Source organism: Hyla sarda, chromosome 9 (genome assembly GCF_029499605.1).
Source record: "Hyla sarda isolate aHylSar1 chromosome 9, aHylSar1.hap1, whole genome shotgun sequence".
NCBI classification, from domain to species: domain Eukaryota; kingdom Metazoa; phylum Chordata; class Amphibia; order Anura; family Hylidae; genus Hyla; species Hyla sarda.
The window spans coordinates 21478834-21504088 of record NC_079197.1 but is presented as its reverse complement, the minus strand read 5'-3'; the positions used below and the strand labels follow the sequence as shown (position 1 = coordinate 21504088).

The window sequence follows — 25255 nt, the reverse complement described above, 5'->3', positions numbered from 1 at the left end:
TTTTTTTTTTTTTTTGCTGATGTTGGACTCTCATCTGAATGCTATTTAGCCTCTAGATCTGCTCAGTATAGGTATTGATCGTACATCACTTTCCCTGCTCTGTTTGGATTTTTGTTATGCAATCTTATGTACTAATGTTTGTATATCTTGCTAATGGGTTTTTATGTTACCATTTCTAATATGAGCGAATTTTGGTAACTGTGAATTCATGACTAAAGCGACCAACCAAATGCTGAAGGTTTTTTATTTTTGTATTTAACTTACTCATCATCATTGGACAGAATGAAATAAGCAAAAAGCTTTATGTCGTCTTAGGCTTCTTTCACACTGCCGTTAGGACACAGCAGTGTGACGGCCGTCGGGGGATCCGGGGACAATAGCTAGAGAAAAAATACTGCTTGCGTCGTCTTTTACTCCCACTACAAATAACAGCACCTGACGGACCCCATTATAGTAAACGCGATCCATTGGGACCTGTTATTGCCCTTTATGCCCCGTCCCGGTAACGGCCGTTAATGGATGGAAAAAAAAAGCCTAATGGCCGTTTATGGACGGGGCACAACGGCAGTGTGAAAGTAGCCGTACACAGTGTATGCATCAGATAAAACGTGACCGAGAGCTTGTCCATGATTTGAAAAAAGGGTTGCCTTTTTTAGTGGTCAGTGCCACTTTATTTTCTACACTATGGTTATTTTTCTGCATCATTTATGGAACCTGTGAGAATAGAAGGCTATAGTAATGTCATTACTCAGTGCCTTTTCCTTCTTATAACCTGGAACGCTAGAAATGAAAAGGAGAAAGGGGGGAATTCATCAAGAGTGCTGTAGGTGCACGTCTTTTTACCCTATTAATTTGTGTGCAACAGGAAAAGTCCAGCACTGCAGTATGCAATCCAAATGCCTTTGCTTTATCAAACGTGTTCATACAGGATGCAAACAGGAGATAAAAACTCGACGCGTTTCGCGCGATTAGCGCTTAGTCATAGAATCCATGACTAAGCGCTGATAGCGCGAAACGCGTCAGAAAAGTTTTTATTTCCTGTTTGTATCCTGTATGAACACGTTTAATAAAGCAAAGGCATTTGGATTGCATGCTGCAGTGCTGTACTTTTCCTTTTGCTATATCCCGTGGTTGACAGGCGACGATACCGGCAGGCTCCTTGCACAAGTGTGCAGCTACAGGAAGGGGTGAGCTGTTACCTGTGGTGGTTTGGAGTGTATTAATTTGTGTGGTGGAAACTGTGTACCTGCACCAAATTTATTACATGCTGCAGGGCATGTGATAAATATGGTGCTGATCACATTTCTGACTTCAGTATGCCCCCCGTGTGACTTTTTAATAATGCTGTCCTCTACCAGTTTTGTAAGGCTGGTGTGGATTTGCGTCTCAGGCACCTCCAATGTGCCCCAAAGATGTGCCAAACTGAAAAGTCGCACATCATAAATTCCTGACCACTGAATGATATCAACTGAAATCACAACTTGATATGTTCTTTTTGAAAAACCTTCTAAAGCAAAAGTTGCAAAAAATTTGGCACAAAAAAATCAATGCGCCACGGAACAGCAAAGAAAAAAATTTAAAAAAAAGTGGTAAAACGATTCATAAATTCCCCCCAAAATGTAGTTACCTAACATAGAAGTAAGACCTGGTTCACACTGATTTCTTCTGTGCTTATTTTGGTGAACGTCATGAACCAAAATGAGAAACCATAAATTATTTCAATGTGGGCCCATTTTTTCACACTGTGAATTGCGCACCAGAATAAATAACGTCACCATTCTGTAGCATTTTGTTCAGCTATCGTTGTGCTTGGTGTATCTGCATCCATGACAGCGAGTAAAATATGTTACAGAAGTCCATGGCCACCCTCAGAATTTATTCCATGTATTGCATGGTATATTTGTCCCTTTGGGAAAAAACATGCCTTGTGAACATACGTAAAGGTTCAGTTGAGTGACGTCTTTTATTCTCCAGGGGCTCAGTAAACTAAACACAAGGAAGGAGATTTATCAAGCTCCGTAGTAGATTTTTTTTGTGTAAAAAAAGTTGCACGTATTGCGCACGTGCGACTTTTCTATACATGCTGCGACTTTTTGATTTTTGCTTATTCCAAAGTACTTTGCAGTGGTCATGTATTTATCAAATGCGATAGTCGCTATTTATGAAGAAAAAAAGTAGCATCTCCATTTAAAAGTCGCATATGTATTCCAGGTCCAACCGGGCTTACAGAAAGTGCATACGTCTGCAGAAAAGGACCTTAAAGGGGTATTCTGGCCAAAAACATTTTATCCCCTATCCTTTCGATAGGGGATAAGATGTCTGATCACGGGGGGCCCGCTGCTGAGACCCCCGCGCTATCTCCCTGCAGTACCGGCATTCTATGCGGGTGTTGAATCTCCAGTTTCGGAAACCTCCGCCATGCCCCGTCCATTAATTTCTATGGGAGGGGCCTTGATGGCCGTTTGCCCCCCCCCCCATGTGGGCGGGAGTTTACAGCGAGTTTCTCACTGCAAGTTTGAGATACAGCAAATTTTCCGCTGCAGCTCAAACTCCCAGACTCGCTGTGAACCCCTTCCCTTGTGAATGAACCCTAAAAACACTACACTACATCTACACAAAAGAAAGGGTAAAACACTACACATACCCCTATACAGTTACCCCCCCCTCCCCCCCATCCTCCAATAAAAATGAAAAACATCTGGCACGGAGCAGTGCCTCCAACTGTTGCAAAACAACAACTCCCAGTATTGCCGGACAGCCATTGACTGTCCAGGCATGCTGGGAGTTTTGCAACAGCTGGAGGCACCCTGTTTGGGAATCACTGGCGAATCACTATGTCCACCCCTTTGCAGATTCCAAATTTAGGTCTCAAATGCGCATGGCACTCTCTCACTTCGGAGCTCTGTCGTGTTTCAAGGCAACAGTTTAGTGCCACATATGGGTTACCGTATATACTCGAGTATAAGCCGAGTTTTTCAGCACGATTTTTCGTGCTGAAAACACCCCCCTCGGCTTATACTCGAGTGAACTCCCCCACCCGCAGTGGTCTTCAACATGCGGACCTCCAGAGGTTTCAAAACTACAACTCCCAGCAAGCCAGGGCAGCCATCGGCTGTCCGGGCTTGCTGGGAGTTGTAGTTTTGAAACCTCCGGAGGTCCGCAGGTTGAAGACCACTGCGGCCTTCAACATCATCCAGCCCCTCTCACCCCCTTTAGTTCTGAGTACTCACCTCCGCTCGGCGCTGGTCCGGTCCTGCAGGACTGTCCGGTGAGGAGGTGGTCCGGTGGGATAGTAGTTCCGGGCTGCTATCTTCACCGGGGGCGCCTCTTCTAAGCGCTTCGGGCCCGGCCTCAGAATAGTCACGTTGCCTTGACAACGACGCAGATGCGTCGTTGTCTAGGCAACGGCTCTATTCCGGGCCGGAAGCGCGGAGAAGAGGCGCCCCCGGTGAAGATAGCAGCCCGGACCACCTCCTCACCGGACCACCTCCTTACCGGACAGCCCTGCAGGACCGGACCAGCGCCGAGCGGAGGTGAGTACTCAGAACTAAAGGGGGTGAGAGGGGGCTGGATGATGTTGAAGGCCGCAGTGGTCTTCAACCTGCGGACCTCCGGAGGTTTCAAAACTACAACTCCCAGCAAGCCCGGACAGCCGATGGCTGCCCGGGCTTGCTGGGAGTTGTAGTTTTGAAACCTCTGGAGGTCCGCATGTTGAAGGCCGCAGTGGTCTTCAACCTGCGGACCTCCGGAGGTTTCAAAACTACAACTCCCAGCAAGCCCGGACAGCCGATGGCTGCCCGGGCTTGCTGGGAGTTGTAGTTTTGAAACCTCTGGAGGTCCGCAGGTTGAAGACCACTGAGGGCGAATGATGAGAAGAGGATGATGAAGGGGGGGGGGGGTGTGGGGATGATGAAGGGGGGGGGGGGTGTGGGGATGATGAAGGGGGGTGGGGATGATGAAGGGGGGGGGGTGTGGGATGATAAGGGGATGTGTGGGATGATGACAAGGGGATGATGAAGGGGGGATGTGTGGGATGATAAGGGGATGTGTGGGATGATGACAAGGGGATGATGAAGGGGGGATGTGTGGGATGATGACAAGGGGATGTGTGGGATGATGACAAGGGGATGTGTGGGATAAGGGGATGTGTGGGATGATGACAAGGGGATGATGAAGGGGGGATGTGTGGGATAAGGGGATGTGTGGGATGATGACAAGGGGATGATGAAGGGGGGATGTGTGGGATGATGACAAGGGGATGATGAAGGGGGGATGTGTGGGATGATGACAAGGGGATGATGAAGGGGGGATGTGTGGGATAAGGGGATGTGTGGGATGATGACAAGGGGATGATGAAGGGGGGATGTGTGGGATAAGGGGATGTGTGGGATGATGACAAGGGGATGATGAAGGGGGGATGTGTGGGATGATGACAAGGGGATGATGAAGGGGGGATGTGTGGGATGATAAGGGGATGTGTGGGATGATGACAAGGGGATGATGAAGGGGGGATGTGTGGGATGATGACAAGGGGATGATGAGGATGTTAATGACGGGTCTGGATGATGACAGGGGGGGATGAGGTATTTCCCACCCTAGGCTTATACTCGAGTCAATAACTTTTCCTGGGATTTTGGGTTGAAATTAGGGGTCTCGGCTTATACTCGGGTCGGCTTATACTCGAGTATATACGGTATTTCCGTACTCGGGTGAAATTGCCTAACAAATTTTGGGGGGCTTTTTCTCCTTTTACCCCTTATGAAAAGGTAAAGTTGGAGTCCACTCCAGCATGTTATTTGATAAAAATTTAATTTTTTACACGAACTTGCTGGTGTTGCCCCATACTTTTCATTTTCACAAGATTCCCAAAATTTGTAACACAATATCTCCTGAGTACGGAAATACCCCATATGTGGGCGTAAAATGCTCTGCGGGTGCCCAACAAAGCTCAGGAATGAGAGCGCCATGTACATTTGAGGTGATTTGCACAGGGGTGGCTGATTGTTACAGCGGTTTTGACATAAAAAAAAAATAAAAAAAACAAAATGTGACCCCATTTTGGAAAATACACCCCTCATAGAATGTAGCAAGGGGGATAGTGAGCCTTAACACCCAACAGGTGTTTGAAGAATTTTCATTAAAGTTGGACGTGAAAATGAAAAATTTGTATTTTTTCACTAAAATGCTGGTGTTATCCCAAATGTTTTTATTTTCACAAGGGGTAATAGGGAAAAAGCCCTCCATAATTTGTAACACAATTTCTTCTGAGTAAGGAAATACCCCATATGTGGACGTAAAATGCTCTGTGAGCGCACTACAGGGCTCAGAAGAGAAGGAGCGCCATTGGGCTTTTGGAGAGAGAATTTGGCTGGAATTGAAGGCTATGTGTGTTTACAAAGCCCACATGGCCTTCCATTCCAAACAAATTCTCTCTCCAAAAGCTCAATGGCGCTCTTTCTCTTCTGAGCATTGTAGTTCGCCCGCAGAGCATTTTACATCCACACATGGGGTATTTTCATACTCAGAAGAAATGGGGTTACACATTTTGGGGGGCATTTTCTCCTATTACCTCTTGTACAAATGGTACATTTTGGGAAAAAACTGAATTTTTGTGAAAAAAATATTTCATTTACACATCTGACTTTAACGAAAAGTCATCAAACACTGTGGGGTGTTAAGGCTCACTGTACCCCTTGTTACGTGCCTTGAGGGGTGTAGTTTACAAAGCCCACATGGCCTTCCATTCCAAACAAATTCTCTCTCCAAAAGCTCAATGGCGCTCTTTCTCTTCTGAGCATTGTAGTTCGCCCGCAGAGCATTTTACATCCACACATGGGGTATTTTCATACTCAGAAGAAATGGGGTTACAAATTTTGGGGGGCATTTTCTCCTATTACCTTTTGTACAAATGGTACATTTTGGGAAAAAACTGAATTTTAGTGAAAAAAATATTTCATTTACACATCTGACTTTAACGAAAAGTCATCAAACACTGTGGGGTGTTAAGGCTCACTGTACCCCTTGTTACGTGCCTTGAGGGGTGTAGTTTCCTGTTTTTTTTTGTTTTTTTTTTTGTTTTGCAGTTATGGAACCATAAGTACTTCCTAAATGCGCCATGGCCCCTAAAAGCCATTTCAGCTAAATTCACTCTCCAAAATCCCATTGTCTCTCCTTCCCTTCTGAGCCCTCTAGTGCACCCACAGAGCACTTCACATACACATATGAGATATTTCCTTACTCGAGAGAACTTGTGTTACACATTTTGGGGGGCATTTTCTCCTTTTACCCCTTTTAAAAATTCAAAAACTGGGTCTACAAGAACAGGTTAGTTTAAAAATGAAGATTTTGAATTTTCTCCTTCACTTTGATGCTATTCCTGTGATACATCTAAAGGGTTGACAAAACATTCTGAATATAATTTTGTATACTTTGCGGGGTGCAGTTTTTATAATTGGGTAATTTATGGGGTATTTCTAATATTAAGACCCCTCAAATCCGCATCAAAACTGAACTGGTCCCTGAAAAATTCTGATTTTGAAAATTTTGTGAAAAATGGAAAAATTTCTGCTGAACTTTGAAGCCCTCTGATGTCTTCCAAAAGTAAAAACATGTCTAGTTTATGATGCAAATATAAAGTAGACATATTGTATATGTGAATCAATATATCATTTATTTGGAATGTCTATTTTCCTCACAAGCAGAGAGCTTCAAAGTTAGAAAAAAGCGAAATTAAAAAAAATTTCATAAATTTTTAGAATTTTTCACCAAGAAATTATGCAAGTATCTACGAAAATTTACCACTATGCTAAAGTAGAATATGTCACTAAAAAACAGTCTCGGAATCAAATTCATAAGTAAAAGCATCCCAGAATCATTAATACTTAAAGTGACAGTGGTCAGAATTGCAAAAAATGCTCTGGTCCTTAAAGTCAAACTTGGCTTGGTCCATAAAGGGGTATTCCGGGCAAAAACATTTTAGCCCCTATCCAAAGGATAGGGGATAAGATGTCTGATCGCAGGGGGCCCGCTTCTGAGACCCCCACGATCTCCCTGCAGCACCAGCATTCTATACGTGTGCTGAATCTGGGGATGTGACTTTATGCCACGCCCCCTCCATTCATGTCTAGGAGGGGGCGGGTGCTGCAGGGAGATCGCGGGGGTCTCAGCAGCGGGCCCCCCGCGATCAGACATCTTATCCCCTATCCTTTGAATAGGGGATAAAATGTTTTTGCCCGGAATACCCCTTTAAGGGGTTAATGATAAGGTTATGGCAGATCCTAGTAAGTGTTTCGTCCAATGCCGGCTGCATCTTAATATCATGCAGATAAATTTCGATACAGGTGCCTGCTTAGGAAATAGAACAGACTTCTTGTATCTCTATATTTACTTGTATCTTAAAGGGGTATTCCAGGAAAAAAAATTTTTTATATATCGACTGGCTCCAGAAAGTTAAACAGATTTGTAAATTACTTCTATTAAAAAATCTTAATCCTTTCAGTAGTTATTATGAGCTGCTGAAGTTGAGTTGTTCTTTTCTGTCTAAGTGCTCTCTGATGACACCTGTCTCGGGAACTGTCCAGAGTAGAAGCAAATCCCCATAGCAAACCTCTTCTACTCTGTACAGTTCCCGAGACAAGCAGAGAGCACTGTTACCAGACTGAAAAAAAACTCAACTTCAGCAGCCGATAAATATTGGAAGGATTAAGATTTTTTAAAAGAAGTAATTTACAAATCTGTTTAACTTTCTGGAGCCAGTTGATAAAAAAAAAAACAAAAAAAAAAAAACACGTTTTTTTTCCTGGAATACCCCTTCAACTTGTATCTCATCTCAGCTGATGAAACCCTTTCACTCTTCTGCCTCATTGGATATGTGCAGGGGATGGGGCTCAGGAACTGATCCAGCTAGCAGCTACTATCAATCAGCCATGATCAGGGACTGGTCCTCAGTGGTGACCACAGCATCCTGGGGGGGGGGGGGGGGGGGGGGTTCGGTAGAAGCCTCACGCTGGTCACTTTTGGAGTTCAATCAGACTCCCTGCAACAAACTTACAGGATGCAATCAGTTGTCACAACAGCCAGGGGCTAATGCCTGCTAAAGCTGCAAAATTGGTTTAAATAAAAAAAAAAAATTTTTTTGTTAAATGGAGGGTGCCATTAAAAAGTGCAGTTGGTCCCACAAAAAGGCCCCAAGCCCTCATACCATTTTTGTCTTAGAAGCTGAGGTGGGCAAAACATAAATTGTCTGCATCCTTAATTCCTTAAAGGGGTACTCCGGCGTTTAGACATCTTATCCCCTATCCAAAGGATAGGGGATAAGATGCCTGATCGCGGGGGTCCCGCCGCTGGGGACCCCCGTGATCTTGCATGCTGCACGTTGCACAGCTGTCACGCTCTCTCCCATAGGCTTGCATTGAGGGGGCGGAGCGTGACGTCACACGGGCGGAGCCATGACGTCACAACACTCCGGCCCCGTGATCGACAGTAATCAGACCCGGAGCGAAAACGCTCTGGGGACTGATAATAAACTGGGTGCGGCGTGCAAGATCATGGGGGTCCCCAGCGACGGGACCCCCGCGATCAGGCATCTTATCCCCTATCCTTTGGATAGGGGGTAAGATGTCTAAGCGCCGGAGTACCCCTTTAAGCTAGATCCCCTCTGGATTGTCATACGGTTTACACGATTAATAATTATGTCAACTATTACATTTTGCCCAGTGATAAATATTTGTCAGATGGAAATCCTGTGGGTTAAAAACAAAAATGAAAATAATTTTGCTTTTGTTTTTGATACTTCTGAAACATATACAGCCTCGATCTTCTAGCACTGACGAACCTGTCTGTGCATTTTACCTGTCGCCTTCGGTTTGTGGTCGCTCTGGTTTGTGCAGCTGAATGCAAAGCCTTGTTTTCATTTTGTTTTTTAGAGTAGACCTTGATGCTCCTGCATGCACAGGTTTTGCAGTGTTCAGTTTTATGACCTGTTTGTTTTGGGATATCTATGTGCAGTAATGCATTGTGACCATGAGAGTTCAGCCTAAGGCTGACCATACACATCTGATAGATGTTAGCTGAACCCAGCAGGAGTAGCTGTCAGTCTTATGGCCCACATTTATCATTTTGAAGCATTTTTTTTACACCTTTTTTTTTGTGTGCTGGTAATTTTGTGCAGGTCACATTTTCTTAAATTTCTGTCTTCACATACACCAAAAAGCTACACTAAGTCTGGGCTGGTGTAGTTTTAGAGACTTTTTTTCAGTGGCTTTGCACCTTTTTTTGCATCTTTTCACAAAAAGGCGCAGTTGATAAAACCCTTCCATATCATGTGTATTGCCAAAATCAGTGAATTGCAACTCAAAATCAGCAGAAATGTGTAAACCAAAAGGCGCAAAAAAAAAAACCCTGCCTGCTCCTTTTTTTGCCCCTTTTTAGACACAAAAAACTGTCTAAAGACAATGATAAATGTGGGCCTATGTGTATGGATTTGACACCTTTTATCTGTCATCTGCATACGATGGTAATCCGTTCCAAACGGACCATCGTTTTTTGAAACCATTGTGTGTTGAGGGATCCGTGCAATGTAAAGTATAGGACAGTGGTCTACAACCTGCGGACCTCCAGATGTTGCAAAACTACAACACCCAGCATGCCCGAACAGCCGTTGGCTGTCCGAGCATGCTGGGTGTTTTAGTTTTGCAACATCTGGAGGTCCGCAGGTTGAAGACCACTGGTATAGGAAGTAGTGCTGGGCGGTATACCGGTATGAACCGGATACCATTTTTTTTTCTCCCACGGTATGGATTTTTGCCCATACCACTATACCGGTTGGGCCCCTCTCCCACCCTCCGAGTCAATAAAAAAAATTAAACATCCTTCCTGTAGTGTCCGGCGGCATTCTGGGTGGAGGGTGAATCGATCCGGGCTGTCCTTCTCCGGCCTAGTATGCTGCATAGACGCCGCTACGCCGTGACGTCAGGTGCGTCGCTGCGCAGCGGCGTCTATGCAGCGTTACTAGGCCGGAGCCTGCCCGGAGTGGAGAAGGGGACCCCCGTAGAAGAAGGACAGCCCGGACCGGTTCACCCTCCACCCGGAATGCCGCCGGACACTACAGGAAGGATGGATGGCCCTGACCACCCTCCCCGGACGGTCCCTGCAGCAACTGGGAAGGTGAGTCAGGGTTCTGGAATGGACAGGGGTCTGTATAATATACTATACCTACAGTAGGCCCTACAGCTGTTGCAAAACTACAACTCCCAGCATGCGGCTGTCCGGGCATGCTGGGAGTAGTAGTTTTGCAACAGATGGGGGCACCCCTAGTTGGGAAACACTAACCTATACTATACACTACTATATAGTCCAACATGCTGGGAGTTGTAGTTTTGCAACAGCTGGAGGCTGTAGGGTTGTATGTTACATTTATTTAAAAGGGTACTCCACTGCCCCAGTGTTCAGATCATTTAGTTCCAAAAGCCCATTTAGTTCCGCTACGCCACCTCAATGAATGTCTCAATGTGAAAAAAAAATATACCGTGAAATACCGTGATACCGTGATACTCATTTTTGGTCATATCACCCAGCACTAATAGGAAGTTGTACTCACCTGTCCCCGCTGCTCCGGACCGTCACCGCTGCCCTGGATGTCACCGTCCATCGCTGTCCCCGGGGTGTCCCCGACGCTCCGGCAAGGCCTCTGCTTCCCCAACATCCTCTCTCTCCGTCGCCGCCATCACGTCGCTACGCACGCCACTCCTATTGGATGACGGGACGGCGTGTGCAACGATGTGATGACGATGATGGAGAGCGCTGGCGATGCAGGGGATCCTGAAGAGGACGCGCCGGAGCCCCGAGGACAGGTAAGTGATAGTCACCGGACCACACGGGGCACCGTAAACGGCTATCCGGTGGCAGCTGAAGCAGTCTGCGCTGCCGGATAGCCGTTTATGCGATGGCCCGGACATACAAAAGCATTGTATGTTGATGCTGCCTCAGAGAGGCCATCGCATGTTGAAATTATCGTATGTCGGGGCCATCGTAGGTCGGGGGGGTCACTGTATAGTGATTCCCAATCTATTCTTCTTTTAAAATTGCATTGGTTTGTCACCATCTCCCTACACATGTTTGCACAAGTACAGAATATGATAGGCTTACTAGGTTGTTTTCATGAAGACAACCCCAACTTGAATATAAAGCCATCAATTCTAACCCCCTTCAATCAGCTCATGTATGACATCTGTGATGCCCATATCCTCCAACAGAACATATGGAGAAGAGTTTTCTACATGAGACTACCATTTAAAGTGTACCTGTCAAAAGGCATGTCAAAAGTCTTTATTGGTCGGGTTGTCAGTGCTGAAACCTCCACCGATCAGGAGAAGGAGGAATGATATGCTTTACCCAATGGCTCCAGCGATCTCTGTCCAGAGGCCCCATTAAAGGGGTACTCCGGCCCTGAGACACCTTATCCCCTATCCAAAGGATAGGGGATAAGATGTCTCACCGCAGGGGTCCCGCCGCTGGGGACCCCCGCAATCTTGTATTCGCCAGTGTTTGAGCTGCACGCCGCGGTGCCAGCTCACAAACAGCCGGGTGGCGACCACGGAGCCGGAGTATCGTGACGTCATGACTCCGCCCCTGTGTGCCATCACGCCCCCTCCCATAGACTTGCATAGCGGGGGCGGAGTTGTGACGTCACGATACTCCGGCCTCGTGGTCGCCACTCGGCTGTTTGTGAGCTGGCACCGCGGCGTGCAGATCAAACAGGTGGGTGGCAAATACAAGATTGCGGGGGTCCCAGTGGCGGGACCCCCGCGATGAGACATCTTATCCCCTATCCTTTGGATAGGGGATAAAATGTCTCAGGGCCGGAGTACCCCTTTAAAGGTGTCTGTTCAGAGAAGCTGCACTGCAAGCCAGGAAGTAAAGCACGCTACCGCTCGTTCTACTTGTTAGTGGGGTCCCAGCACTGAGACCTTAATTGATAAAAACATTTTGCGAAGACCCTCATGTACCCTGAGTTCACCATGAAAGCTCCTGCCACGTACATCAAATGCAAAAATAAAAAAGAAAGTGTGCATCCATCATGACAGTAATAATTTGAAATCCTCTTTTTATATTCAGTCATATTAAAAAATGTTTAAACAGCAAGGTCATATCATGCAGTTTACAACATGTTTAGAGTAAATTGCTCATTGTCATGTACGCTTTTTGTTATAAAATCCTATTACCAACATTTTTTTTTCCAATCAATTTTCTGGAAAAGAAAGCTGTGAAACAAAATCTCAGATTGCTGAAAATGCAGAATCAAGTCATATATATATTAATCTGAAACCGCTGTGGACCACTGTATTTGTAGGCGGCTGCAGTCTCAGTTGTTTGAGCACTTGGTGCGATCACTTACTTGTTGTTGTCATGTTTAGCTGACAGAGTGAATCATCTGTGCCGAGAAAGCAGAACTGTAAATTGATATGTTTTTAGCAAAAAGTTCGATTGTTCTTCCTACCTGATAAAGACAGCAGAAGTGAGTTTTTCTCTTTAGCCTAGTTCTTCTGATGTGTCTGTGTGCAGGTTAGGTACCGTATATACTCGAGTATAAGCCGACCCGAATATAAGCCGAGGCCCCTAATTTCACCCAGGAAAAATTATTGACTCGACTATAAGCCTAGGGTGGGAAATACATCATCCCCCCATGTCATCATCCAGACCCCTGTCATCATCCAGACCCCCGTCATCATCACCGCTTGTCAATCCCTTTGGCTGTCCGGACATGCTGGGAGTTGTAGTTTTGAAACTTCTGGAGGTCTGCAGGTTGAAGGCCACTGTAGCCTTCATCATCATCCAGACCCCCCCCCCTTTAGTTTTCTACTCACCTCCCCTCGGTGGGAAGGAAGGGTGAGCTGGACCAGGCCATCTATGCTGCAGGTACCGTCCAATGGGGAGGGTTAGTCGTTCTGGGCTGTCCATTTTCACCGGGGGGGGGGGGGGCCCTCTTCTCCGCGTTTCGGGCCTGCCCCGGACTAGTGACGTTGCCTTGAAGACGCCGCACAGGGACGTTCATGTGCGTCCCTGTGCGTCGTCAGGGCAACGTCACTAGTCCGGGGCAGGCGCGGAGAAGAGGGCCCCCCCTCCCGGTGAAAATGGACAGCCCAGAATGACTAACCCTCCCCACCGGACGGTCCCTGCAGCATAGATGGCCCGGACCAGCTCACCCTTCCTTCCCCCCGAGGAGAAGTGAGTAGAAAACTAAAGGGGGGGGGGGGGGGTACTGCAGCATTTTTCAAAATTGTGGAAAAATAAGATTGTTTCAAGCATGTGATGTCCCTTTAGACTCACCTGGGGCAAGTAACAGGTGTGGGCAATATAAAAATCACACCTGAAAGCAGATAAAAAAGAGATAAGTTCACTTAGTCTTTGCATTGTGTGTCGGTGTGTGCCACACTAAGCATGGTCATCAGAGGACTTGATAACCAAAATTTGGGAAAAATATCAACAATCTCAAGGTTACAATTCTACCTCCAGAGATCTAGATTTGCCTTTGTCCACAGTGTGCAACATTATCAAGAAATTTGCACTGTAACTAATCTCCCTGGGCGTGGACGGAAGAGAAAAATTGATGAAAGGTGTCAACGCAGGATAGTCTGGATGGTGGATAAGCAGCCCCAAACAAGTTCCACAGATATTCAAGCAGGGAGCATCAGTGTCAGCGAGACCCAGGAGGACCCCACTGCTGACACAGAGACATAAAAAAAGCAAGACTACATTTTGCCAAAATGAACTTGAGTAAGCCAAAATCCTTCTGAGAAAAAGTCTTGTGGACAGATGAGACGAAGATAAAGCTTTTTGGTAAAGCACATCCAAAAACGGAATGAGGCCTACAAAGAAAAGAACACAGTACCTACAGTGAAATATGGTGGAGGTTCAATGATGTTTTGGGGTTGTTTTGCTGCCTCTGGCACTGGGTGCCTTGAATGTGTGCAAGGCATCATGAAATCTGAGGATTACCAATGGATTTTGGGTCGCACTGTACAGCCCAGTGTCAGAAAGTTGAGTTTGTGTCCGAGATCTTGGTTCTTCCAGCAGGACAATGAACCCAAACATATGTCAAAAGCCCCCAGAAATGGATGGCAACAAAGCGCTGGAGATTTCTGAAGTGGCAGCAATGAGTCCAGATCTAAATCCCATTGAACACCTGTGGAGAGATCTTAAAATTGCTGTTGGGAAAAGGCGCCTTCCAATAAGAGAGACCTGGAGCAGTTTGTAAAGGAAGAGTGGTCCAACATTCCGGCTGAGAGGTGTAAGAAGCTTATTGATGTTATAGGAAGCGACTGATTTCAGTTATTTTTTTCCAAAGGGTGTGCAACCCCCTCAACGAAAGTGTATATGAAGGGGGTGCGACGTCACGAGGGGGCGGGCGTGACGTCACGAGGGGTGGCCCTGAACACGGAAGCCCGCACACCCATCGTTCGGAACAATAACTTCCAGACGCTGGAAAGCAGAGCTCCGACAGCAAGGTAACGGACTACCCCTTTAAGCCTATGTGTGAAGGCCGTACTAATGTAGTTTCATCTTGACAATTTCTGTTGAAGAGTAATGAGCTGCTGTAGTGATAGGCACCCTCTAAACCCAGCACCGTGGTCTAATGATGTGTAAAAAGTCACCCAGGAACATCCAGCCCAGTTATTACAAAGCAAATCTCTCTAAGCTCTTGATGTAGAAATTGCTGCAAGGTGATTCATACATCCTGTCGGGTTTCCACTTGACAATTCTATAATGAAAGTACAAAATATAAAAGACAGGCTTTATTTGTGGTTAAAAAGTCTTACTTCACAATTTGGTAGAATTTTTTTTAATGGAGAGTCTGAAGGATATCTAATTAGGTCCTATATAGGGAATACTTTTAAGATAAGCAGGACTCCATGGGGAGCATTATTACCTCCAAGAATTGAGTTCACTGGACATCACAGCTGCTTCAACAGTGGGGCATATAAAAAATACAGTGAAGGTCATATTTAGGGAATAAAGTGAAGTGATCAAAGGACTCTGCAGGTTTCTTTTCATTGTATGTGTAGGCAGAGTGTGCAGAATGAACAACTATTTATTGTACGAGAGGAAGAACTCCGCACTCCACTGCTGGAAGCCACCAGCTCCTGCCTCCAATGCTAGTCCCTTTCTGGAGGAAACAATCATCTGGAATGTCCCCGAAAACAAACAAATTACTGCTGAAAAAGTGCCAGCCATTAGTTACTGTTGCTGGTCACCCAGAGCTTTGCTACTCTGTTACTTTGAACGTGGCAATTCGGCTTTATATTTTTGCATTCTTATCCAGTGTTTCACAACAAAGAGTAGTTCAGAATCATAAATATCCTTACAAATATAAATCTGTCATGCCAACTACTTAAAGCCTCTGCCAGTAATAGTCTGCTCTCCTGCCAATATCTTTAAAGCAGATGATGATTATTAGAAACTCTTTATTCATAAATCTACATTCAGCCACCTTCAGCACCAGCTTCCTACAAACCACTTAAGCCCCTTATGATTTTTCTTGTTTCAGCTGCTTTAGTTCCTATAACCACTTAATCATGAGCGTGTTTTTCATCCGTATTCCATACATTTTGTTAATGTCCATAAAACAGAACTAATGTTAAAGGGGTTGTCCTAGGAGCAGGAGCCTTATTTATAGCTTATGCTGCCTCAGCCACTCGGTCTAAACACAGCAGGTCTGTCACAAATTCAGAGCAAAAAGTGTATGTGTTACATTCAGATTCACTGTGGACCTCACCCCTGAACACAGAACGTGGTGAAATCCGCAACATGTGAAGCATAAATCTGTAGGTAAATCTTGCAGCTGTTCTCCTATTTGGATTCAGCCCAAAGGAAAAATGTATTTGTTTCTCCAGGCCAAAGCATGGCTGCAGCAGCTACAACAAAACTTATTATTTGTTTTACTCACAGAAATGCTTCCCCCCATACTGCTACCCTAGGCACAGGCCCATGGGTGCCTAATGGTAATTAAGGCCCTGCCTGGGAGGGAAAAACCTAGTAGCTGTCCTTGCTTGGTAGTGAGCTAACATAGCTCAATAGCTTCCCTCTCGCTTGAAAGAGATGAACCTGGTCTCCAGACCATGTACTAAAACGGAATGGCCACATGTGCATGAAATGTGATTGCATGCATTGGTCATTGGCCACACAATTTTTTATTTTTTTGAAAGCCGAGGTACGTGCTCTCAAATCACCCAAGTGCACGTAAAAAGTGCAAGTGTTCACACAAAAAAACGTGCACGAGGATGCGGTCTATCGCAAGCCCTTCTCCGAAAGGAGAGAGGTCCCCCAACAAACCAAACCCTTCGCTTCCGGGACAAAAGGCACCTGCAAGGTTCCAGGTACAATGTCCCCTTTCACCGAAGCTACTCAGGGACAGAAAGTGTTCCCAGCAGACAACTAGGCATTAACCAGGTTGTCACCAAGGAACCAGTAAAACCGGTTTGGCATCCTGCCGAAACAAAGTGCCACGGAGTATAGCAGGGAGGTGAGGAACCTAATGGCCACACACACCTCCCCTAGACCGGCAGGAGGAACACCGAGAAGGGCTACCGCAGCCTACCAAATCCTAGTGGACAAAACGAACACAAAAAGTGGACACAGTGACAAAAAAATATATATATAAATAAATAAGTGGATGTGCGCAGTGTGTAATACTGCCTGGACATCCGACCGGATCTATAAAAATTCCCCGATCCTAACCAGAAGGCTGGGATACTAGGGGTGAGTGCCCAGAAGAGTGAGAGATAAAGTGCGTGCTACATGCTTTCCTTCAAGTGGGGTCGCAAATCCCAAGTGAATTCTGGCACCCTGGGGTCACCACTCCCAGAGCACTTGTGCACCTCGGCCTTCACTCTACCCGGACCTTATGGCCAGATCCAGCAGGGCTCATCAGAGATGACTGCTTCCCATACAGCCATCCCTGGTACCCCCGTCCTACTGTGTGGTTCCCCATCCTGCCTTGGTGGTCTTCCACACCGCCAACTAACAGGAAAGGTACTACACTTGATCTTAGCCAAAAGGCCGAGAAGCGATCATTGGCTACACAATATTGCAGCAATGTCAGCAAAATCATGTGACCATTGCATGTGAATGTGGTATATGACCTGGTGACCCAGCGCACCCATCCCTTTTAAGTAAGGGGAAAGCCATTAGGCTGTTACAGCATGCTGCCCAGAAGTGAATACAGGGAGATAAAGAAAGAGGATACATTATTTGCTCCAGGACAACCCCTTTAATCTATGTGTCTATAATATGCGCATTTTACCCCTTAAGTTCCAGGCCAATTTTCACTCTAGGACCAGAGCGTTTTTTGCACATCTGACCACTGTCACTTTAAGCATTAATAACTCTGGGATGCAATTACCTTTCATTCTAATTCCGAGATTGTTTTTTCATGACATATTCTACTTTATGTTAGTGGTAAAATGTTGTCAATACTTGCATCATTTCTTGGTGAAAAATTCCAAAATTTGATGAAAAAATTGAAAACTTAGCATTTTCTAACATTGAAGCTCTCTGCTTGTAAGGAAAATAGACATTTCAAATAAATTATATATTGATTCACATATACAATATGTCTACTTTATATTTGCATCATAAACTAGACATGTTTTTACTTTTGGAAGACACCAGAGGGCTTCAAAGTATAGCAGCAATTTTCAAATTTTTCACAAAATTTTCAAAATCGGAATTTTTCATGGACCAGTTCAGGTTTGAAGTGGATTTGAAGAGTCTTCCTTTTAGAAATACCCCACAAATTACCCCATTATAAAACCTGCACCCCTCAAAGTATTCAAAATGACATTCAGTAAGTGTGTTAACCCTTTAGGTGTTTCACAGGAATAACAGCAAAATAAAGGAGAAAATTCTAAATCTTCATGTTATACACGCGCATGTTCTTGTAGACCCAGTTTTTGAATTTTTATAAGAGGTAAAAGGAGACAAATCCTCTCAAAATTTGTAACCTAATTTCTCTCGAGTAAAGAAATACCTCATATGTGTATGTGAAGTGTTCGGTGGGTGCTGTAGAGGGCTCAGAAGGGAAGGAGCGACAATGGGATATTGGAGAGTGAGTTTTTCTGAAATGGTTTTTGGGGGCATGTCACATTTAGGAAGCCCCTATGGTGCCAGAACAGTAGAAAAAACCCCACATGGCATACCATTTTGGAAACTACACCCTTCAAGGCACATAACAAGGGGTCCAGTGAGCCTTAACACCCCACAGGTGTTTGATGACTTTTCGTTAAAGTCGAATGTGTAAATGAAAAAAAAAAATTCACTAAAGTGCAGTTTTTCCCCCCAAATTTACCATTTTTATAAAGGGTAATGGCAGAAAATGACCCCCAAAATTTGTAACCCCATCTCTTCTGAGCATGGAAACACCCCATGTTAGGATATAGAATGCCCTGCGGGCAAACTACAATGCTCAGAAGAGAAGGAGTCACATTTGGCTTTTTGAAAGCAAATTTTGCTGAAATGGTTTTTGGGGGGCATGTCGCATTTAGGAAGCCCCTATGGTGCCAGAACAGCAAAAAAAAAAAACACATGGCATACTATTTTGGAAACTACACCCCTCAAGGAACATAACAAGGGGTACAGTGAGCCTTAACACTTCACAGGTATTTCACAACTTTTTGTTAAAGTTGGATGTGTAAATGAAAAAAAAATTTTTTGCACTAAAGTTCTGGTTTTTCCCCAAATTTTACATTTTTACAAGGAGTAATAGGAGAAAATGACCCCCAAAATTTGTAACCCCATTTCTTCTGAGTATGGAAATACCCCATGTGTGGACGTCAAGTGCTCTGCAGACGCACTACAATTCTCAGAAGAGGAGGAGCGCCATTGAGCTTTTGGAAAGGGAATTTGTTTGGAATGGAAGTCAGGGGCCATGTGCGTTTACAAAGCCCCCCGTAGTGCCAGAACAGTGGACCCCCCCCACATGTGACCCCATTTTGGAAACTACACCCCTCACAGAATTTAATAAGGGGTGCAGTGAGTATTTACACCCTACTGGCTTTTGACAGATCTTTGGAACAGTGGGCTGAGCAAATGGAAAATTAAATTTTTCATTTTCACTGACCACTGTTCCAGAAAACTGTCAGACACCTGTGGGGCGTAAATGCTCACTGTACCCCTTATTACATTACGTGAGAGGTGTAGTTTCCAAAATGGGGTCACATGTGGGAGGGGTCCATTGTTCTGGCACTATGGGGGCTTTGTAAGCACACGTGGCCTTCAATTCCGGACAAATTTTCTCTTCAAAATCAGAAATGGCGCTCCTTCTCTTCTGAGCATTGTAGTTTTCCCTCAGAGCACTTTACATCCACATATGGGGTATGTTCTTACTCAGAAGAAATGGGGTTACAAATTTTGGAGGGCTTTTTTTTCCTATTTTCCCTTGTGAAAATGAAATATTTAGGGGAACACAAGCATTTTAGTGAAATTTTTTTTTTTTTTAATTTTCGCATCCATTTTTAATGAAAATTCGTCAAACACATGTGGGGTGTTAAGGCTCATTATACCCTTTATTACATTCCGTGAGGGGTGTAGTTTCCAAAATGGGGTCACATGTGGGTATTTATTTTTTTGTGTTTATGTCAGAACCGCTGTAAAATCAGCCACCCCTGTGCAAATCACCAATTTAGGCCTCAAATGTACATAGTGCGCTCTCACTCCTGAGCCTTGTTATGCGCCTGCAGAGCATTTTACACCCACATATAGGGTATTTCCGTACTCAGGAGAAATTGCGTTACAAATTTTTTTCCTTTTACCTCTTGTGAAAATAAAAAGTAAAGGGCAACACCAGCATGTTAGTGTAAAAAAAATTTTTTTTTACACTAACAGGCTGGTGTAGACCCAAACTTTTCCTTTTCATAAGGGGTAAAAGGAGAAAAAGTACGGAAATACCCCATATGTGGCAGTAAACTGTTTCCTTGAAATACGACAGGGCTCCCAAGTGAGAGAGCGCCATGCGCATTTGAGGACTAAATTAGGGATTGCATAGGGGTGGACATAGGGGTATTCTACGCCAGTGATTCCCAAACAGGGTGCCTCCAGCTGTTGCTAAACTCCCAGTATGCCTGGACAGTCAGTGGCTGTCCAGAAATGCTGGGAGTTGTTGTTTTGCAACAGCTGGAGGCTCCGTTTTGAAAACACTGCTGAACAATACGTGTTTCATTTTTATTGGGGGGGACAGTGTAAGGGGGTGTTTATGTAGTGTTTTACCCTTTATTATGTGTTAGTGTAGTGTAGGGTTTTTAGGGTACATTCGCACTAGCGGGTTACAGTGAGCTTACCGCTAGGAGTTTGTGCTGCGGCAAACAATTTGCAGCAGCTCATACTTGTACTTTTGCAACAGCTTTGCAACATTTGCAACATTTTCCAACCAGTGTGCCTCCAGCTGTTGCAAAACTACAACTCGCACCATGTACTGATTGTCGAAGTGCATGCTGGGAGATGTAGTTATGCAACAGCTAGAGGTACGCAACTACAACTCCCAGCATGCTAAGACAGCTGTTTGCTGTTTGGGCATGCTGGAATTTGCAGTTTTGCAACATCTGGAGGTCTACAGTTTAGAGACCACTGCACAGTGATTTCCAAACTGTGGACCTCCAGATGTTGCAAAACTACAAATCCCAGCATGCCCAGACAGCAAACTGCTAAGTGGGCATGCTGGGAGTTGTAGTTTTGCAAGATCTGGAGGTCTACAGTTTAGAGACCACAGCACAGTGATCTCCAAACTGTGACCCTCCAGCTGTTGCAAAACTACAAATCCCAGCATGACAGCTGTCTGGGCATGCTGGGAGTTGTAGTTTTGCAACATCTGGAGGGCAACAGTGTAGAGACCACTGGCGCCAGTAGCCACAACTTGGCTCCCCACCACTGTGGGTTTGTGCTTGCTGCCTACTCTGATTCCGGACCTCAAAATAGTTTCCTGGTGAACTAAGGGCTCACCAGAAACACATTGGTCCGGTGTTGTACTCTGTATCATATCCCATATAATGATTTTCACATAAACACTTGTATGCTGCTTTCCGCTATATATATATAAAAAAATGTATTGAGGCAGCTAGTCTAAACATATTTCTGTATTAACCTATTGGGCACAATACTACCATGGTTATACACATAATATAATTACCAGTGTATTGTATGTACCATTGCTATTCCCCTGAGGAAGCTGTGGATTGCAGCGGAAACGCGTTGGGACCAAATATTTGGTACAATAGGTTTCATAATCTAATTGGACTTTTATGGGTCACTCGATTGTTTGTGGTGTAATTTTAAGCAAACATAATTAAAGGTTATATTTTAGAGAACTTCCCTTGGGCATCTTTACCCCCTTATAATAAGCACATGACTAGATAGGAATAGTCACTGGGATTTTGGGTACACCTTTTTTTATATTAATACTTTTCTCCATCTGCAAGAAATGCCTTTTTTTGTTAAGATCAAGGGGTGTTCCCCAGCGCAGCAAGAGCTAAAGTAAGTCAAACAGGGTAGGCAGATGCAAGTAGGGGTGTGGGGGTGTTAATTAAGAGGAGTTGAGCCGGACTTACTTGGGCTCTTGCTTGACTGGGGAACACCTCTTGGATACTTGCACTTCATTTGCATATAAACAAAAAGCCTTATATATCCTTAATAAAAAGTATTCCTGGAATCCTGATTTTTACACCCCTGTTTTCTTGCTAATAGATCCATTGCGCTCTACTTTCACGTTTTGGAAAATATCCTTTTTTATGAGGTTAAAATACGGATAGATAAGTAGTAATCTGTATTAAGCTTCATTGCATCCATTTTCCAAAGTATTTGTCTAGCATATGTTTATCATTCACATGTATAGTAGTATACTGTGATGTATAAACTTTTTAACCTGAAAAAAGCTGAAAATTAAGTACTCGCCATATCTTAAAAAGAAAATGTAAATGCAAGGTAGGCATGACAAACATGCATAAAGGACAGACTTTAGGCTTCTGTACAACAAGCTTCACATCATTTATTTTTTGATGTGTACATCTGGCATATGGTCATATGTGGTGTGAACGGAGTCTTATGTATTTTCAATTTCCTGTCTAGAAGACAGTCTAAAGTGTCACTAATGAGAAATATAAGGGACAGGCTGACCGGCAAATTTTGTTCATTTTTTTGTTTAGTTTCAGTTTTGCAGAAATTGTAACAAAAACTGCCATGATTAAGAGTCATAACAACACGAAACGCGTCAATGTTTTGTTCTGTATCCTTGCTGGTTGAAATGAAGTATTCCTTTTTTACTGCACCATGAGAGCTGGATACTATTTTCTTGTAAAAACAGGATAATACCAGTAGGTGGGAATAGATGCTGTTGCGGAAATGTTAATTGATAAGGACTACTTGATCTTAGTAGTCTAGGTTATATTCACACGTTACGAGTTTACAGCGTTTTTGACATGATTTCAGATGATTGGTGTTCAAATGTTGTGGTTTTATTGCATTTTTACAGTGATTTTTCTAAAATGTCTGAAAAAAGGCACTGTTTAACAGTGATTATGCAAATAAATTGTTGTAAAAACAAATCCATTTAACAGCAATTTGCATAATCACTGGAAAAATGCTTTGTAAAACTTGCTCTCATGCTCAGGTTTTTAGTTAAATACAAGGTTCTACATTAATGATCTGTTCACGGTCTTGTATTCAAGAACTTTATTTAAAAACCCAAAGATGTGAACACAGCAAAAAACAAGCAGGATCATAGGTTCCTATTAGGGATCGACCGATTATCGGTTTGGCCGATATTACCGTCCGATATTCACAATTTTGGACATTATCGGTATCAGCAATTACGTTGCCGATATGCTGATAATGCCCCGCCTCCCCGGCCAGAGACCGCTGCCCCATTGCCTCCCCCATCCCCGGTTTTATAATTACCTGTTCCCGGGGTCCGCGCTACTTCTGGCTCATGCGATGTCCTGCGCTATTGCTGTGCGCTGCGCAATGACGAGTGACGTCCTCAATGCGACGTCACCGTCAGTGCGCACAGTGACAGCTCAGGACGCCGCTGGAGCCAGAAGTAGCGCGGACCCAGGGAACAGGTAATTATAAAACCTGGGATGGGGGAGACAATGAGGCAGCGGCGGTGGTTGGACTCAGGACCGGCAGGGGGAGAGAAGCGGGCAGGCGGTGTTCTCTGGCCAAAGGATAGGCGGGGGGGTTGGGGGAGCGGCGGTGGTGGTTGAACTAGGGTGGACCCCAGGACAGGCAAGGGGATAGAAGCGGGTGGCAGCGGAGGTCTTTGGCCCTGCAAAAGCCGCTGCAGTTCATTGATTTAAAGCGCCCGCTTTAAATCATTGATCTGCAGCGGCTTCTGCAGGGGGGGGGGGGGGGGGGGGGAGTAGCCGATAACTTATACTAGAATATTGGTATAAGGTATCGGCTGTCGGACTCAAAGTTCAATGATTATCAGTATCGGCCCTAAAAAATCAATATCGGTCGATCCCTAGTTCCTATTACATATCAAAGGAACAGTTTATCAAAAGTGAATATTGAATTCTATGACTGAAAATAATTTTTATTGATCTTGTTGATTATAGCAAAAACACCCAATAGGATAAGTATAAGGCAGTAAAGAAATAAAACAGCTTACGTAGTAGATACTATAGTTGTGTGAATGTCAGTGTGACTACAAATTCTGTATTTTGTTTCAATTCCAAACTTATTTTGTTTTTAAGGGAGGAAAAGACAGAAGATTTAGACCAGCAAGATAAACCACCTAAACTCAGGAAAGTTAAAAAGGATAAAAAGTATGATGAAGACAAACCAGAAGAAGCTCATCCATCAGCACAGCCGGCAGAAGAGCCCGGAGAAGCAGGAAAAGCAGAGGTACAAGAGAGCACAGAGACTGCGCCTGAGGTGCCTGAAGCCTCTGCCTCCCCAAAGCAAAGGCGCTCTGTTATCAGAGATAGGGGGCCAATGTACGAAGACCCTACTCTTCCTGAAGGCTGGACAAGGAAACTGAAACAAAGAAAATCTGGGCGATCTGCTGGAAAATATGATGTCTATTTAATAAAGTAAGTTATCCAAAGTATTTCTAATAATAGAAGATATGTGAATGTATATATGTAGTATGTCAGTGCACTTAAACCAGTAGAATTAATCTAAGCGTGGGTGAAAAGATACGCTTCACTGGAAAGCAATAACATCTTCTGGTTTTGAAAACCAAATTCACATACACACGTCTTGCTCATACAGTAGCTATGTTCAGGACCTCATACAAAGACATTAATTTGGACATATTTAAGACATGCCAGTCTTAAAAAGAAAAAAATCTACTGCCAGTGCACACGTACGCTGATTTATGTAAAAGGCGCATGTCTCTACATAAATCCCAGCACACCTCAGGCTGCCCATGCGCCCTCAATCACAGCAGTTTGGAGCTGGTGTAGAGCTAAGTGACAATTTTTGCTATTTTCCAGGCGGTAATTGTTATAAATTTGCAGCTGTGTGCTTTATTCTCTGGTTTGCTGCAATTTCTGTCCAGTTCCACTAGATTGGCTCCATTATAAGTCTACTGGAAGGAGACTCTTCTTAGCGAGCAGGGGAGTAAAGCGCACAGTCCCGTGCTACTCCCTGCTCGTTCTAACTATCAGTAGGTGTGTTCAGACCCCGACTGATCAGAACTTTTGACCAGTCTCTGTGACATGTCAGATGTTTTGTTAAATGACAGGGACACTTTTTTAAAAGGTAGTTTGGCAAGAAAAAAATCAGTTGCATATGAAAAGTTATGTACCTTTGTAATTTACTTCAATCAGCTGAGATGTAAGCTTTTTCCTAGCCACTATATGCTCAGCATCTCCAGGAAACTATGTAGTATAGCTGGTTTCTTTTTCATGCTCATGTTTTTTTTATAAACAATAAGTCATCACTCTCCTGTGCTATAAGGGCTTGGCTATTCGAGCCAGCCCCTGAGCTGACGTCAGCTGCCTCAGCCTTAGTAGGAGCACCATATCACTCTAATGGCTTAACAGAAGGCACAGCTGCTGGGTCGAGGTGCCAGAGCAGTGTAAAAGACATGAAGTGACTACAGCTCTAAAGTAATATGATGGCGATGAGTTGGATGAGGAGAGGACCGGGAGACTCTGAGAGAAAAATGCATTGTGGTAATCTTAGTCATTGAGCAGGCAAAGAAAGCGACTATACATCTGTGTCATGGACAGGGCTGGATTATCATTGGAGCTTTTGGATCTCC

General features: G+C 44.4%; 1 protein-coding gene across 2 annotated transcripts in view; it reads left to right on the top strand.

Moving 5' to 3' along the window:
* The window catches only part of MECP2 (methyl-CpG binding protein 2), a 69924-nt gene that overhangs the window by 28836 nt on the left and 15833 nt on the right, over positions 1-25255 (top strand). For both annotated transcript variants that reach the window (XR_008847603.1, XM_056538072.1), the window contains exon 2: positions 23739-24077. Coding sequence is in view for 1 of the 2 variants with exons in the window: in XM_056538072.1 (XP_056394047.1) it covers positions 23739-24077 (339 nt within the window). In the remaining variant the exon portion in view is untranslated. The remainder of the gene's footprint in view (positions 1-23738; positions 24078-25255) is intronic.